Genomic DNA, 16,053 nt, shown 5'->3' with positions numbered 1-16,053 from the left:
TAGACATCAAAGTTATAAGCTTACTACCTCTCCAAGGAGATGTGAGTTAGCCATAGGGAGAAAAAAAAAAGATAATTGAAAGAGAATGTATGCCTCTATGCTACAGAAGGAAGTCTGCTTTCTTCATAGTGTGGGGAAGCCAGGGATGAGGGCTTACTGGGGCTCAGCAGAGTGTTCTACAAGACCTCTGGAGAAGTATGGGGCATAGCCTGCCCAAGGACAGTGCCCCACCTGCTGGAGCCAAGGCTGAAGACCAGTTTCACCTTCCAACCCCTTCCCTAAACTTGTTTGTTTTGCCACACTGCCCCACATTTGTGGTTTGAAACAGCCATCTTATGTGTTGGTGGTGAATAAGCTTATCTTTATAAAATGATTCAGCTTGGGGACTGGAAAGGCCCTCTGTGCCTTCCTGTCTCTCTTATTCTTTCTCCCAGGATTAAGTTAATGCCTTCTATCTTTTTCCCTACAGGGAACTCTAATGATCCATGACAAAGAGGTGACCCTCGAGTATGTACCAAGCCCAGATTTTTGGTACTGCAAGCGAGTAAGTACTGAAAATTCTGCTTCATAGAAATAAGCATTCCAGAGGCAATATCCTGGTTACTGCCTAGCCCACTATTCCCTTGCATTGCACTCAAAAAAGTATTCTTTAAAAAAAAAAAAATTAGGTTGGGCGTGGGTGGCGCACACCTTTAATCCCAGCACTCTGAAGGCAGAGGCAGGTGGATCTCTGTGAGTTCAAGGCCAGCCTGGTCTACATAGTGAGTTCCAGGACAGCTGGGGCTACAGGGAGACCCTGTCTCAAAAAGACAAAAGGGGACGGGGAGAGAAATAGAAAAGGAAATGAACATTGCACATAGCAGGTCTTCCATATCTCTAGGTATGCTACCTATGAAAATGCATCCTCAAAGACAAGGTTCCAGTCTCGGGTTTACTTAAGTTGATCTGGATGTCAGGACAAGATCATCTATAATTCCTGTTTTGGTAGCTGCTGCTTATGGTCACAGAGAGTTCTAGGCCTGCACTGGAGATACATTCCCCATGGCATATATCATGTTTATATTGATTATTAAAAGAATAACTGTTTCTTGACTTAAAACATCATAAAAAAGGTAGCAAGTATAAGACTATTATCACTATTTCATTCTTTTCTATGACTGAATATTATGTGGGTTTATATCATATTTTATCATTTGTCAGTTGATGGGTACATGTAAATTATTTCTGCCTCATGACTATTATGAATACTAGAACCTATGTCTAGTTTTTATTTGCACACCTGTTTTCAACTCTCTGAGTATGTTCTAAGGCGTGAAATTACTGGATCATAATGGTCCTTTTTTAAAAAATATTTTGTTTATTATTTTTATTTTATGTGTATGAGTGTATTGTCTGCATGTTATCTGAGTGCACCTGTGTGGTGCAGTGCCGCAGAGGTCAGGAGAGGGCGTCAAATTCCCCTGGAACTGGAGGTAAGGACGGTTCGTAGCCGCCATGTGGGTGCTGGGAATTGAACCCAGGTCCTCTGCAAGAGCAATCAATGCTCTTAACCGCTGAGCCATCTCTCCAGCCCCCATAATGGTACTTTTATATTTAACTCTTTGAGTAACTACCAAACTGTTTTCTATAGACTGTATCTCTACTGTTTACAGTAGTGTGCTAAAGACTCCAAATTTTGCCGGGCGTGGTGGCACACACCTTTAGTCCCAGCACTCGGGAGGCAGAGGCAGGCAGATCGTTGTGAGTTCAAGGCCAGCCTGGTCTACATAGTGAGTTAAGTTCAGCTGGGACTACAGGGAGACCCTGTCTCAAAAAGACAAAAAATAAAAATAAAAAAGACTCGAAATTTTTCACATCCTTGCCAATATTTCATATTGTCCATTTCTTGATGGTAATCATCCTAATGGGTATGTACTAGCATTATGGATGGGTGGGTGGGTGGATGGATGGATGGATGGATGGATGGGCTGGAGAGATGACTCAGTGGTTAAGAGCACTGCCTGCTCTTGCAGCAGACCCAAGTTTGGTTCCTAGCAACCACATGGTAGCTGACAACCATCCATAACTCCAGTTCCAAGGGATCTGATGCCCTCTTCTGACCTCTGTGGGCATTGCATGACATGGGTATACTTACATACATGCAGGCAATACACTCATACACATAAAAAAGGAAATATGAGCCAGGTGTGGTGGTATATGCCTTTAATCCCGGCACTTGGGAGGCAGAGGCAGGTGGATCTCTGTGAGATCAAGGCTAGCCTGGTCTCCATAGTGAATCCAGGGTAGCTGTGACTACAGGGAGACTCTGTCTCAAAAAGACAAAAAAAGATAGAAAGAAAGAATAATAAATAATGAAAATGATAGGTGGGTAGGTGGATGGATGGATGGATGATGGATAGATAGATGATTGATTGATTGATAGATAGATAGATAGATAGATAGATAGATAGCCACCACACCCAGCTTCTGTGGGTTTTTTAAGGCTTATTCAAATGCTCTCGAGTGTGGGTCCACCTCTGGAGCCTGGTCAGCCTATCCAGCATCACACCCTTAAAGAAAACTGACTCCCCCTCTCCCAGCAGCTATCAATCACCCGTAGTTCCTCAGCTGGGGTTTAAACTTCTTTCCTACCTCCCCACCTCTACTCTAGGGTTTTGTCTGGTTTGAGGTTTTATAAGTCTGGTGTGTTCTGTTCCAGTTGCTGGGAGTTCATGTGTGTCAATTAATATGTATCTGTGTGTGTCTGTGGGTATGTATATATGAGTGTGGTACCCATAGAGGCCAGAAGATGGTGCCAGATCCACTTAGAGTTGTAGTTTTAGATAGTTGTGAGCCACCCTAACTACACAGGTGCTAACTCTGTGCCTCTGCATGAGCAGCAAGTGCTCTTAACTGCTGAGCCATCTCTCCGGTCCCTCTTTTTCTCTCTCTCTCTGTTTGGTCTTTTGAGACTGAGTCTTCTGGTAGCCCCAGCTGGCTATGGAACTTACTTTGTAGACCAGGCTGGCCTTGAGCTCACAGAGATCTACCTGCCTCTGCCTCCTGAGTGCTGGGATTAAAGGCATGCACCACCACACCCGACTTTTTTTTTTTTTAATACTTTATTTTTTTAGCCAGGTGTGTTGCTGCACACCTGGAGTCACTTGGGAGGCAGAGGCAGGTGGAGCTCTGTGAGTTTGAGGCTCTCCTGGTCTACATAATGAGTCAACTGGGGCTATAGGGGGACCCTGTTTCAAAAAAAAAATACTTTTTTTTTCTTTGTTATTTTATGTGTATGAGTGTTTTGCCTGCGTATATGTATGCCTGTGTCACGCAGTGACCATGGAGAACCCCTGAAACTGGGGTTACAGATGGTTGTTAGCCGCCATGTGGGTGCTGGGAATCGAACCTAGGTCCTCTGTAAGAGCAGCCAGTATACTGAGCCGTCTCTCCAGCCCCATTTTTTTTTTTAAATGTGTATGAGTGTTCAGCCTGCATGTAAGTGCACCACATGCATGTAATGCTTGCAGAGGACAGAAAAGGGCATTAGATCCCCTGGAGTTAGTGTTACAAATGGTTGTTAGCTGCCATGTGAGTGCTAGGAACCAAATCTAGGTCCTCTGCAAGAGCACCTAGTGCTCTTAACTGCTGAGCCATCTCAGTAATTTTGATTTTTGTAACACTAACAAAATTCAGAGTAGAAAGTATGAGTTCTCCACTTGTTCTTTTTTGTCAAGGTTGTTTTGGTCCTTTGCAGTTCCATATACATTTTAGGACCCGCTTTTCTGTCAATGCAAAAAGGCCATTGGGGGTCAAGGGGACAGTTTAACTGGTAAAGGAGCTTGATGCACAAGTTTGGCACCTGAGTTCAATTCTAAGAATCCACATAAAGGTAGAAAGAACTGACTTCACAAAGTTGTCCTCTGACCTCCACAAGCATACAGTGGCACATGCACCCACACAAAGTATGCATATATGCACATGTACAGATACACACAGAGTAATAATGGATATATTTTTAAATATTTTATTTGTTATTTCATGTATATGATCATACTGCCTGCACGTGTGTAAGTGCACCTGTGTTGTGCAGTTCCCAAGGAGTCAGAAAGCATTCGGATCCCTTGGAACTGGAGCTCCAGATGGTTGTTAGCTGCCATGTGGGTGCTGGGAATTGAACCCAGGTCCTCTGCAAGAGCAATCAGTGTTCTTAATAGCTGAGCCATCTTTTTTTCTGTCTTTTTTGAGACAGGGTCTTCATGTAGCCCCAGCTGTACTGGAACTTACTATGTAAACCAGGCTGGCATCAAACTCACAGATCTACCTGCCTCTGCCTCCCAGTGTTTGGATTAAAGGGGTGGGCTACCACACCCCGCACCTTTGAAATTTTTATACCAGGTTTTTTTTTGGTTTTTTTTTTTGAGACAGGGTCTCCTTGTAGCCCCAGCTGTCCTGGAACTCACTATGTAGACCATGCTGGCCTCGAACTCACAAAGATCCGCCTGCCTCTGCCTCCCAAGTGCTGGGATTAAAGGTGTGCACCACCACGCCCGGCCTACCAGTTAATATTTTAAGGATGTTGCCTTTATATTATTGTTGGATTATGTGTGAACCTATTTATACTTGTCACTACTAATTATATGTACACGTGTTGTTTCTTTGTAATTGAAATTGAGCTATCTTAAAGGCAAATATTTTAAACTCTATTTTCTGATCCCAGAAGAAAAAAAATACCAATATCTGATACCAGAATTATATAGTTTTTGCAAAGACTGTTGCTTAAAAGAACAGAATGGTTTGATTGTACCACGAGGTATTTATTCAGTCAGCTTTCTTGGAAGTACTTAGCACTTTCTAAGCATTTTTAAATGGTAGAGGTATCGTCCCTGTATATGTATACATTAGCCTGTTGTAGATTTATTTTTTATTATATTTTTATTTTTATTTATTTGTTTATTTATTTGTTCCTGGGGAACAAATCCAGGACTCACACATGCTGGATTAGTATTCTACTACTTAGCTACATTCTCAGCCCATTTTCTGGTGTTTTTCATTTTGTTTTGGTTTGGTTTTGGTGGGGGGTGCTTTTTGAGGCAAGGTCTCCCATGTCTGGCACCAACCATTTTCTGTTTTTTAACATTTACAGCAGTGTTATTCATAGTAGCTCCAAATTAGAAAGAAGCAGTTCAGATGTCCATCAACTGATGAATAGACAGGTAAAATAGAAGTGAATCCATATAATGAATGTCATTTGGTGATAAAAGGAAATGAGCTGGGCATGGTGGTGCACACCTTTGGACCCAACAATTGGGAGACAGAGACCAGCAGAGCAGATGAAGGCTAGATTGAAGCCAGCCTGGTCTATATAGCAAATTCTGAACCAGTTGATACTTCAGAGAGATCCTATCTCAAAAAACAAACAAACAAAAAGGAAAGGAAAGGGAGGGGAGGGGAAGGGAAAGGATGGGGAAAGAAAAGGGGGAAGTACTATTATTAATACGTGCTGCTATTCAACTTGGGTGAACCTTCAAAACATTCTGCCAGACAAACTGACCATATATTGTATAATTCCATGGGCCTGATGCTAAGAATGGGAAATGATTTCACTGGTTTCTTTGGGGATGATGAAATAATTTAATTTTTTTAATATATTTTATTTATTGTTTTTATTTTATGTGTATGAGTGTTATGCCTGCATGTAGGTAAGTGCAGCCATGTTGTACGGTGCCCGTGGATGACAGAAGAGGCCGTCGGATCCCCTGGAACTGGAGTTATAGACAGTTGTTAGGTGCCATGTGGGTATTGGGATTCAAACCTGGGTCTTCTGCAAGAACAGTCATTGTTCTTAACCGCTGCATCATCTCTCCAGCCCTGGGGTGATGAAATAATTTAAAATCAAATTGTGAGCTAGGCATCATAGCTCATGCCTTTAATCCTAGCACTTGGAAGACAGAGGAAGGCAAATCTCTGTGAATTTGAGGCCAGCCTGGTCCATACAGTGAGTTCTAGGCCAGCTGGGGCTACAGGAAAACCCTATATAAAAAACAAAAAATAAATAAATAAAATAAAATTGTACCAATAGTTGCACTACATATTTACTAAAAATAATTGAATTGTATACTTAGGTAAGTTTTATGGTATTTAAATTATGCCTACATGGGGCTGGAAAGATGGCTCAGTGGTAGAGAGCATTGACTGCTCTTGTAGAGGACCCAGGTTCAATTCCCAGCACCCACATGGTGGCTACACACCGTCCTTAACTCCAGTACCAGGGGAATCTGAAGCCCTCTTCTGACCTCCGAGGCATTGCATGACATGGGTGCACTCACATACATGTAAGCAATACATTCATGCACATAAAAAAATAAATAAATAAAATATATATATTTTAAAATTATGCCTACCTGAGTCTGGCATGGGACTTTTAATTCCAGCACTCAAGAGGCAGAGGCAGGCAGATCTCTGTGAAATGGAGTCCAGTCTTGGCCTACAGGGATACCCTGTCTCAATAAACAACAAAAATATTGTGACTGCCTGGGTTAAGGTTCTGACCCCTCCATTTACCAGCTGAAGTGTTGTGTGCCTCAACTGCTGTGCTGTTATAACAAACAGACTAACTAGTAATTTACAACAGCAAAATATTTTTCACTCATGTTACATGTCAGGAGCTATGGGTTATTTGTTCATTTCTGTGCCATGAAGTATCTTATCCTAAGACCCAGGCTAACAAAATAGTCCCAATACGAGACTGAATTCTGCGAATTGAGGGAAATACCAAGAGACTCATTCACACTAGCAGTGAATCTTTGATTTGTTTGTCATTTGTGTTTTTGAAACAGGATTTTGGGCCCAGGCTGGCCTCAAACTCCCCAGGTAGTTGAAGATGGCCTTCAGTTTTTTAACTTCTTGCCTATTTCTTGCCTCCAGTTTTTTGTAGTGCTGTAGATCACACCCAGGGCCTCTTGCATGTTAGACAAGCATTCTACCAACTGAGTTAATATCTAGCTAATCCTGTTTTTTCAAAAAGGGTCTTGGCTGTATAGCTCTGGCTGACCTGGTTTTTGATATGAAGCCCAAACTTGCCTTGAACTTATAGCATGGCATTCCTCTTGTATCAGCCTCCTCAATGCTAGAATTACAGACATGTGGCACCACTTCCAACAGCAGTGGGCCTTAAAGCTTTTGCCAGACCTGGTGTAGGCATATCCACTCATATTCTGTTGGCCAAAGCAATATTGGTGATAGCCAGTAGTGGAGAGGAGACGCTCTAACCCTATAGGGAGATACCACTGCTACTTTGACAATAGAAAGGAATGTATGTATGACCTGCATATAGTCAGGGGAACAGTGAAATAACTGACTGTAGTGATGTTATTAAAGTTATTTATCCTCTCTAGGCCTAAGTTTCTTCTGTTACAAAACCAGGTTTATAGGGTTGTTAGGATCAATGAGTGAGACACATAAAGTAGGCATTAGCCACTGCTGCTGTTTCTTCCATCTAAAAACTCCTACAAGGTCCTATTTAAATAGTATCTTCTTCATAGTTCCTCTTTTGTTTCCTGCCAACTAATTGCTTTTGAAACTCAATGTGAACATTCAGACTTTGGAGGTTGAGCAGTGCTTGATTTTTTTGTTGTTTTTCACGGGTTCAAATAGGAGCTATGTTCACATTACAAAGTATCTCTTCCTTTTTTTTTAAGGCAGGGTCTCCCCTTGTAGCCCTAGCTACTTACTATGTAGACCAGGCTAGCCTCCAACTCAGATATCCACCTGTCTCTGCCTCAAGTGCTGGGATTAAAGGCATGTGCCACCATACCTGGTGTTCTTCCTTTGTTCTAAGCTAGTGAATATTCTCCTTTCTTTAAGGTCCTTAGCTGCTAGAAGCACTACATGTACATCTTTTTAAGAAAGGAGTTGGTGGCTGAATTCTTATCAATTCCAGCCAAATATGAATGAGGGACTTCATAACCAAGACCAAGTTTTGGATGAAGACTATAAATGGCAGTGGCATTGGTCAATAGAACTCTTTAAGCTGTTTAACAGTATAGTTTCCTTAGTGTGCTTCCTATAAAGCCCTATTCAAGGCAAAGACTTTGTATGCTTTGTTAGATACTTTATTAGAAGGCACTTCTCAAATAGTACTCACAGATTCTGTCTGTTATTGTTGATAAATACAGGGGTACTAAATTCTTTTATATTTTGAAGGGATCTGGAGAATGGCTTTTTTTTTTTTTTTTTTTTTTTTTGATCAAGTGTTACTGTGTTGAATATTTAGAAGATTTTAAAAAATGATCCTGGGCTTGGTGGCACACGCCTATAGTCCCAGCACTTGGGAGGCAGAGGCAGGTGGATCTCTGTGAGTTCAAGGCCTGCCTGGTCTACCTAGTAAATTCCAGGTGCGCTGGGGGCTACAGGGAGACCTTATCTCAAAAGACCAAAAAAAAAAAAAAAAGATTTTAAAAAATAGTTTTAGTCGCATTGATTTCTTTCCTTTTCCTTACAGTGTAAGACCAGTACTGGTGGGCATCAGTCTTCATGCTCATTCTGCAAGGGCCCAAAGGAAGGTAAGTGGTAGACATGGTGGGATTTTGTCTTACACACTAAACAAGTAAGCTCATGATTTTTGGCTTTAAAAAATTGATATCCTGGGCTGGAGAGATGGCTCAGCCGTTAAGAGCACTGATTGCTCTTGCAGAGGACCCGGGTTCGATTCCCAGCACCCACATGGCGGCTACAAACCATCCTTAACTCCAGTTCTAGGGGAATCCGAAGCCCTCTCTGACCTCTGCGGCATTGCACAACACGGGTGCACTCACATACTTGCAGGCAATATACTCATGCACATAAAAATAATAAATAAAATATTTTAAAAATTGATATTCCAGCCTGGCATGATGGCTCATGCATATAATTCCAGCACTTAGAAGGCTGAGGTAGGAGAATCAAGAGTTTCAGACCAACATGAACTATATATAGCAAGACCCTTTGAGGAAGGGAATGAAGAGAAGGTGGAGGAGGGGAGATAGGGGAGGGAGCGAATGAAAAAGAATTGGCATCCTACAAACAAATAAATAGTATAGTTCAGAGCTATCATGAAGGCTCAGTGGGAAAAAACTCTTGCTTTTATTTGCAAGCCTGACAACCTGAGTTCAGTTTCTGGAACCCACATAAAAAAGCAGATATAGCAAGTATCTGTACTCCCTGCACTTCTATAGCAAGATGGGAGCAGAAACAGGAGACTCTCCCAGAAGCTGGTTGACTAGCTAGCCTAAAGTACAAAGGAATACAGCAGAAACAAGAGATACCCTGGCTCAACAAGGTGGAAGTAGAGAACCAACGCCTGAAAATTATTCTCTGACCTCAGCATTTATACCATCACACTCAAACATACAGATCACATATAGAGATTCACACGCATACACACAAATTGAAAAAAAAATTTTTTTAATATAATTCAGGGCCTGGAGTTGGTAGTGTTTACTTAGCATGCATGAAACCTTGGGTTCAATTTCCAGCACCACATAAAATGTGCATGGTGGTGCATATCTATAATCCCAAAAAGACTCAGGAGGTGAGGTTAAGGAAGATTAGGAGTTCAGGGACATCTTCAAATACATAGCAAACTCAAGACTAACCTGGAATATATGAAATCCCTGTCTCAAAAAAAAATTAAAAAGGGCCTGGCGTGGTGGCACATGCCTTTAGTCCCAGCACTTCAGAGGTTGAGGTGGGCGGATCTCTGTGATTTCAAGGTCAGCCTGGTCTACATAGTGAATTCCAGGCCAGCCGGAGCTATAGGGAGACCCTGTCTCAAAAAGATCAATCAATAATAAATAAATAAATAAATGTAAAAAAGGAAGCCTGACTTGGTAGCGCACCTCTTTAATCCCAGCACTTGGAGGGGAGGCAGAGGCAGGTGGAGCTCCATGAGAATGAGTTCAGCTGGGGCTACAGAGAGACCCTGTCTCAAAAAGACCAAAAAAAAAAAAAAAAAAGAGTGGAATGGGGAAATGACTCAGTGGGTAAGAGTGCTTGCATGGTGTCCCTGCACTGCAGAGGCAGGCAGATCTCTCTGAGTTCAAGGCCAGCCTGGTCAGCTGGGCCTACAGGGAGCCCCTGTCTCAAAAAGACCAAAAATAAAAAATAAAACACCTGGTATGTCTGTACACTTGCCTATAATCCAATCACTGGGGGGCGCGGCCTGAGGCAGAGGAAGATCTATGAGGCATACTGGCCACCAGCCTAGCTCCAGATTCTGTGAGAGATCCTGTCTCAGGGGAATAGGTGGAAAGTGATAGAGCAGGATGCTTGATCTCTTGATATCTTCCTCTGTCCTCCATTAGCACAAACATGTGTCACCACATGTGACATACACACAAATAGATTTCAAAGCTAGGTGTCACCAGTAGCTCAAACCTGCACTTTTAGCACTTGATAGACTCAAGGCAAGAAGACTGCCACAAGTTTAAGGTCAGGCTAGGTTACATAGTATGTTCCAGGACAGTGTGGGCCACAAAGACTTTGTTTCAAAAAATAAGTTATAGTCCATTGTCGCTTTTCATGTAACCTGTTAATGTTTGCTCTCACATCAGAATTCCACCAGCGGAAAGAGGTGGGGTAGAGGTAGGTTCTTCCAACTAATATTTAGAACCATATAAGGATGTTAGTTGATAAAAGAGTCTGTAGCATCAGTTTATTTGGCCAACACCCAGTACACTCCTAAATATACATTGACATTATTGAGACTGAGAGAAAGCGTTTCATGCACTTGAAGGTGGCAGACCTATGCACATGCATGCAGAGGCCAGAGCAAGACATCAAGTGTTGTCCTCTATTGCCTTGAGGCAGGGTCTCTCACTAAATTGGAAACTCACCATTTCATCTCTCTCGGTTGGCCATCTCCATACCACCACCTCCACCACTATCCCACCTATCCTGGGGTTATAGATACAGGGCTGGCTGTTTCTTTTTCTTTTTTCTTTCTTTCTTTTTTTTCTTTTAAATAGATCACCAGGCATGGTGGTGCATGCCTTTAATCCCAGCACTTGGGAGGCAGAGGCAGGTGGATCTCTGTGAGTTCAAGGCCAACCTGGTCTACATAGTGAGTTCCAGGCCAGCTGGGGCTACAGGGAGACCCTGTCTCAAAAAGACCGAAAAAAATATATATATAGATTTATTTATTTTTGAGACAGGGTCACAGTGAGCCATCTTTTCAGCCCTCATACTTCTCATACTCAACTTTATTTATTTGTTTGTTTGTTTATTTATCTATTTATTTAGAGGCAGAGTCTCCTTGTATCCTCAGTTGGCCTGGAACTTGCTATTTAGACCATACTGGCTTGAAACTCACAGAGATCTACCTACCTCTGTCTCCCAAGGGCTGAAATTAAAGGCATACACAACCACACCTGGCATACTTCGCTTTTAAAATGATTTTTTATTGGCACATAATTTTTATATATTTATGAAATCTAGTATTATAATTTGATATATGTATATGATGTATATGCATGTATATAATGTATAAGTCTTAACTTTTCTTAAAAGAATCTTTAGGGAGATGTCTTCATAGAGTCAAAGGCATCCATGATAATAGTCTTATAGTTATGACTATTAATGCCTGTTTCTGATACTGTCCCTAAGGAAAGCCAGGCATGACCATATCAGAGTTTAGTGCAGACTAGAGAGATGGCTCAGTGGTTAAAAGCACTGGCTGCTCTTGCAGAGGACCCGGGTTTGATTCCCAGCACCCACATGGCAGCTAACAACCGTCTGTAACTCCAGGGGATCTGACACCCTCTTCTGACTCCATGGGCATTGCACAACACTGGTGCACTTACACACATGCAGACAGTGCACTTATATACATAGAATAAAACTAATAAAATACATAAAAATATAGTGCTAGCATTCAGATAGCCTCTTCTTCACCCACATTGGTTATTTTTTATGTCATCTTATAACAGACTGGCGTGGCATTCACAGTCTAACTGCCTCAGCCCCCCAAGTGCTAGGATCACAAGTGTGTGCCTGGCTTAAATTTTTAAAAATATTTTAGTTATTATTATTATTTTTTAACAGCATAGGGTAGGGGTTTATTTACAAAAGAGTGGGCACTCCTTGTTTACTCAAATATAGATCCTATGACCTCCCAACAGCCACATAAAATGGTGAGAGAGGCTGGCTTAAATGTTTTTTTCACAGACTTTTTTTAATGTCTTTTAATTTAATATAATTTAATTTTATGTATGTATGGGAGTGCCTGCCTGCCTGTATGTATGGCACCATGTACAATCCTGGTACCAGTGAAGGCCAACAAATGGAACTAGAGTTACAGGTGGCTGTAAGCAATCTTGTGAGGGCTGGGAACTGAATCTCGGTGCTCTGCAAGAGCAGCAAGTGCTCTTAATCACTGACCTATCTCCTTTTTTTTTTTTTTTTTTTTTTTTTAAACAGGGTTCCCCTGTAGCCCCAGCTGTCCTGGAACTCACTAGGTAGACCAGGCTGGCCTTGAACTCACAGAGATCCGCCTGCCTTTGCCTCCCAAGTGCTGGGACTACAGGCATGTGCCACCACACCCAGCTATTAATTTTTTTTAATATCTGAATAGTTTTCTTCTGTGAACTACTTGCCATCTTATCTTAACTGCTGAGCCATCTTTCCAGCCCTTGATTTTTTTTGATCTTTTTTTGAGACACGGTCTCCCTGTAGCCCCAGCTGTCCTGGAACTCACTAGGTAGACCAGGCTGGCCTTGAACTCACAAAGATCCACCTGCCTCTGCCTCTGCCTCCCAAGTGCTGGGATAGCTTTTCTTTTCTTAAGAACTTTCTGAAGACTGAAGACTTCTTTTTTCTTTTTTTGTCTTTTTGAGACTGGGTCTCCCTATAGCCACAGCTGGCCTGGAACTCTCTATATAGACCAGGCTGGCCTCGATCTTGCAGAAATCTGCCTGCCTCTGCTTCCAGAATGCTGGGATTAAAGGCATGTGCCACCACACCCAGCTTATTTTGTTTTATGATAAAGTCTTCTAAGGATCCTGTTTATGTTCCCCTACTAACAGAGGTCAAGCAAGAACTAGTAACCTACCCTCAACCTCAGAAAACATCCATACCAGCACCAGCAGAAAAACAACCCAACCAGCCCAGGCCAGCTGATAAAGAACATGAACTCAGGAAGTGGGAAGAAGGACAAGAATCACGCTTGGGACATCAAAAGAGAGAAACAGAAAGATACTTTCCTCATTCTCGAAGAGAGGGTCTTACTTTCCGAAGAGACCGAGAAAAGGAACCATGGTCTGGAGAGACACGCCAGGATGGAGAGAGCAAAAGTAAGTGGTTTGTCAGGGCTTGTGACAGACTGTGGGAGCATAGGTGGATGGCTCATGTGCCTCTAGCCAACTGCTATGTGCTAAGTTTTAGAAGACTTTGCTAAGACATGATTTTAGGTTTCTAAGTATTGATGAAGAAAAGTAGGAAGTATTTGTTTGGCATTTCTTTATAGAACCCTCTTTGCTAAAGCAAAGTAGCATGTCAATTTAAAAATTACTTTTAAGCTCTTAGAACTTCAAATTTTCAGGCCTGAAGAGATGGCTCAGCGATTAAGAACACTAGCTGTTCTTGCAGAAGACCCAGGTTCGAATCCCAGCACCCACATGGCAGCTAACAACTGTCCATAACTCCAGTTCTGGGGGATTCGACAGCCTCTTTTGACCTCCACAGGCATTGCACGACAGGGGTGCACTTACCTACACACAGGCAATACACATATACACATAAAATAATAAATAATTTTTTTTTTTTTTTTTAAAAAGCAAATTTTCATAACTGGGCATGATGGCACATACCTTTAATCCCAGTGCTTGGGAGGTAGAGGCAGGCAGATCTTTTTGAGTTTGAGGATGGTCTGGTCTACATAGTGAGTTCCAAGCCATCTGGGGCTACAGGGAGACCCTGTCTCAAAAAGAGGGAAAAAAAATGTCAAATTTTCCATTTTTTTCTTTTTCTTGTGCTCAACTCATTCAGCAATCATGCTAAAACGTATCTACCGTTCCACTCCACCTGAGGTGATAGTAGAAGTATTGGAACCCTACGTTCATCTTACAACTGCCAACGTTCGTATCATCAAGAATAGAACTGGCCCTATGGGCCATACCTATGGCTTTATAGACCTCGACTCCCACGCAGTGAGTTTTCTCCACTTTGAAGTAGAGACTGGTGGCTATGGTTACGGGAACAGAGCATGGGGGTGTATGCCTATAAGTCCTAAACCTTGGAGGCTAAAGCAGGAAGAGGACAAAATCCATACTATCCTAGGCTACAAAGCAAGACTCTATCTCAATTTGAGAGAGAAAAGACAGAAAGAGAATATGAATTCTCTCCTTTGAAGCTAGTGTTTATTTAGGTAAGATAACTGCTCTCAAAAGATAGAACTGGGGGGCCGAGCCTGATGACCCGTGCCTTTAATCCCAGCACTTGGGAGGCAGAGGCAGGTGGATCTCTGTGAGTTCAAGGCCAGCCTGGTCTACATAGTGAGTTCAGGTCAGCTGGGGCTACAGGGGAGACCCTGTCTTAAAAAGACAAAAAATTTTAAAAAGACCAAAGGGAAAAAAAAAAGAACTCAGTATGGATTTCAGGACATATCTGAGCTCTTGAGTCCTTCAACATTCTAATAAATAATCTAAATTTTCTGTTCTTTTTGAGTCAGGATCTCCCTGTAGCCCCACCTGGCCTGGAACTTAGAGATGCACCTGCCTCTGCCACCAGAGTGCTGGGATTAAAGGCGTGTGCCACCATGCCCGGCATAATCTAATTTTTGTACTTGCTTTTTCTAGTCACAGTAGAAAAAGGTTTTATATTTATAACTAATAGGACATTTCCTTTTTTTCCTCAAAGTCATAGATTTCATGGTTTTTGATTCTTGATTTTTTAAACTGTAGGGCTCTTTTCTATAGAAATAACATAAACATAATGAAAGCTGTTATTTCTCAAATAATGCTAAAAAAATTCATGAGGGACTTTTGTAAACTAGGTCTAATGTGATGACCATTGCAGCCTTAGAGAAAGGTATTTCAGTTTCTGAATTAGAACTACTATATTCTTCATTAAGATTGGCTTTTTTTATTGTTTTGGTTTGGTTTTGGGTGTGGGAGGGTGTTGAGGTTGAGACAGGGCCTCCCTGTAGTCCCAGCTGGCCTGGAACTCATATGTAGATCAGGCTGGCCTCATGATTGGCTTATTTTAAGCCAGGTGTGGTGGTACACACCTTTAATCCCAGCACTCTCGAGGCAAAGGCAGGCCAGCCTGGTCTACACATAGAGTTCCAGGCCAGCTGGGGCTACAGAGAGACCCTGTCTCAAAAAGACAAAAAAAAGCAGGAAAACCAGTGTTCAGTTTTCTCTTTTAGTTCAAGTGTATGTCTTTGGTTCCTTAGGAAGCTCTTCGAGTAGTGAAAATCTTACAGAATCTTGATCCACCATTTAGTATTGATGGGAAGATGGTAGCTGTAAACCTGGCCACTGGAAAACGAAGGTAAGGCCAGAGGATCAGAATGTCTTATGCTGCCCTCAATTTAGTTTTAGAGAAGAAATTACTCTTCCTGGCTGGAAAGACAGATAATAAGGCATTGTGCCTTCCCAGAATAGGCTGTTTCAGATAGGTGCTTATACATTTTCTTTATTTTATGAGTGTTTTGTCTGTATGTATGTAAGTGCATCCAAGTCCATACAATGCCCATAAAAGCCAGAATAGGGGGTCAGATCCCCTGGAATTGGAGATTTGGACAGTTGTAGCAGCCATGTGGGTGCTAGAAACTAAACCTGGGTCCTCTGCAAGAGGAGCCAATGCTCTTAACCCCTGAGCCATCTCTCCAGCCCTTGTTTTTCATTCTTAAATAGTATTCGTAATTACCTTAGGCTTTTTTCCTATTGAGTACCTACTATCTTTAAGGACCAAAAATGATGGTACCGTTATTTTGGGGGTGGAGGGTTTGTTTTTGGTTTTTTACTTTTGAGTTTTTTTCTTTTCTTTTTTTTTTTTGAAACAGAGTCTCCCTGTAGCCTCAGCTGGCCTAGAATT

General features: G+C 41.9%; 1 protein-coding gene across 8 annotated transcripts in view; it reads left to right on the top strand.

The window, feature by feature from the left end:
• Positions 1-16,053, top strand: part of Rbm6 (RNA binding motif protein 6) — a 127,853-nt gene that overhangs the window by 92,635 nt on the left and 19,165 nt on the right. For all 8 annotated transcript variants that reach the window (XM_008853153.2, XM_008853154.3, XM_029556137.1 and 5 more), the window contains 5 exons: positions 470-544; positions 8,483-8,543; positions 13,041-13,307; positions 14,002-14,162; positions 15,410-15,507. In XM_008853153.2, the coding sequence (XP_008851375.1) occupies positions 470-544; positions 8,483-8,543; positions 13,041-13,307; positions 14,002-14,162; positions 15,410-15,507 (662 nt within the window). The remainder of the gene's footprint in view (positions 1-469; positions 545-8,482; positions 8,544-13,040; positions 13,308-14,001; positions 14,163-15,409; positions 15,508-16,053) is intronic.

The sequence above is a fragment of the Nannospalax galili genome, unplaced genomic scaffold, assembly GCF_000622305.1.
Source record: "Nannospalax galili isolate Female #2095 unplaced genomic scaffold, S.galili_v1.0 scaffold786, whole genome shotgun sequence".
NCBI lineage: Eukaryota > Metazoa > Chordata > Mammalia > Rodentia > Spalacidae > Nannospalax > Nannospalax galili.
The sequence above is the reverse complement of the archived record's forward strand: the minus strand, read 5'-3'. Positions and strand labels throughout refer to the sequence as shown.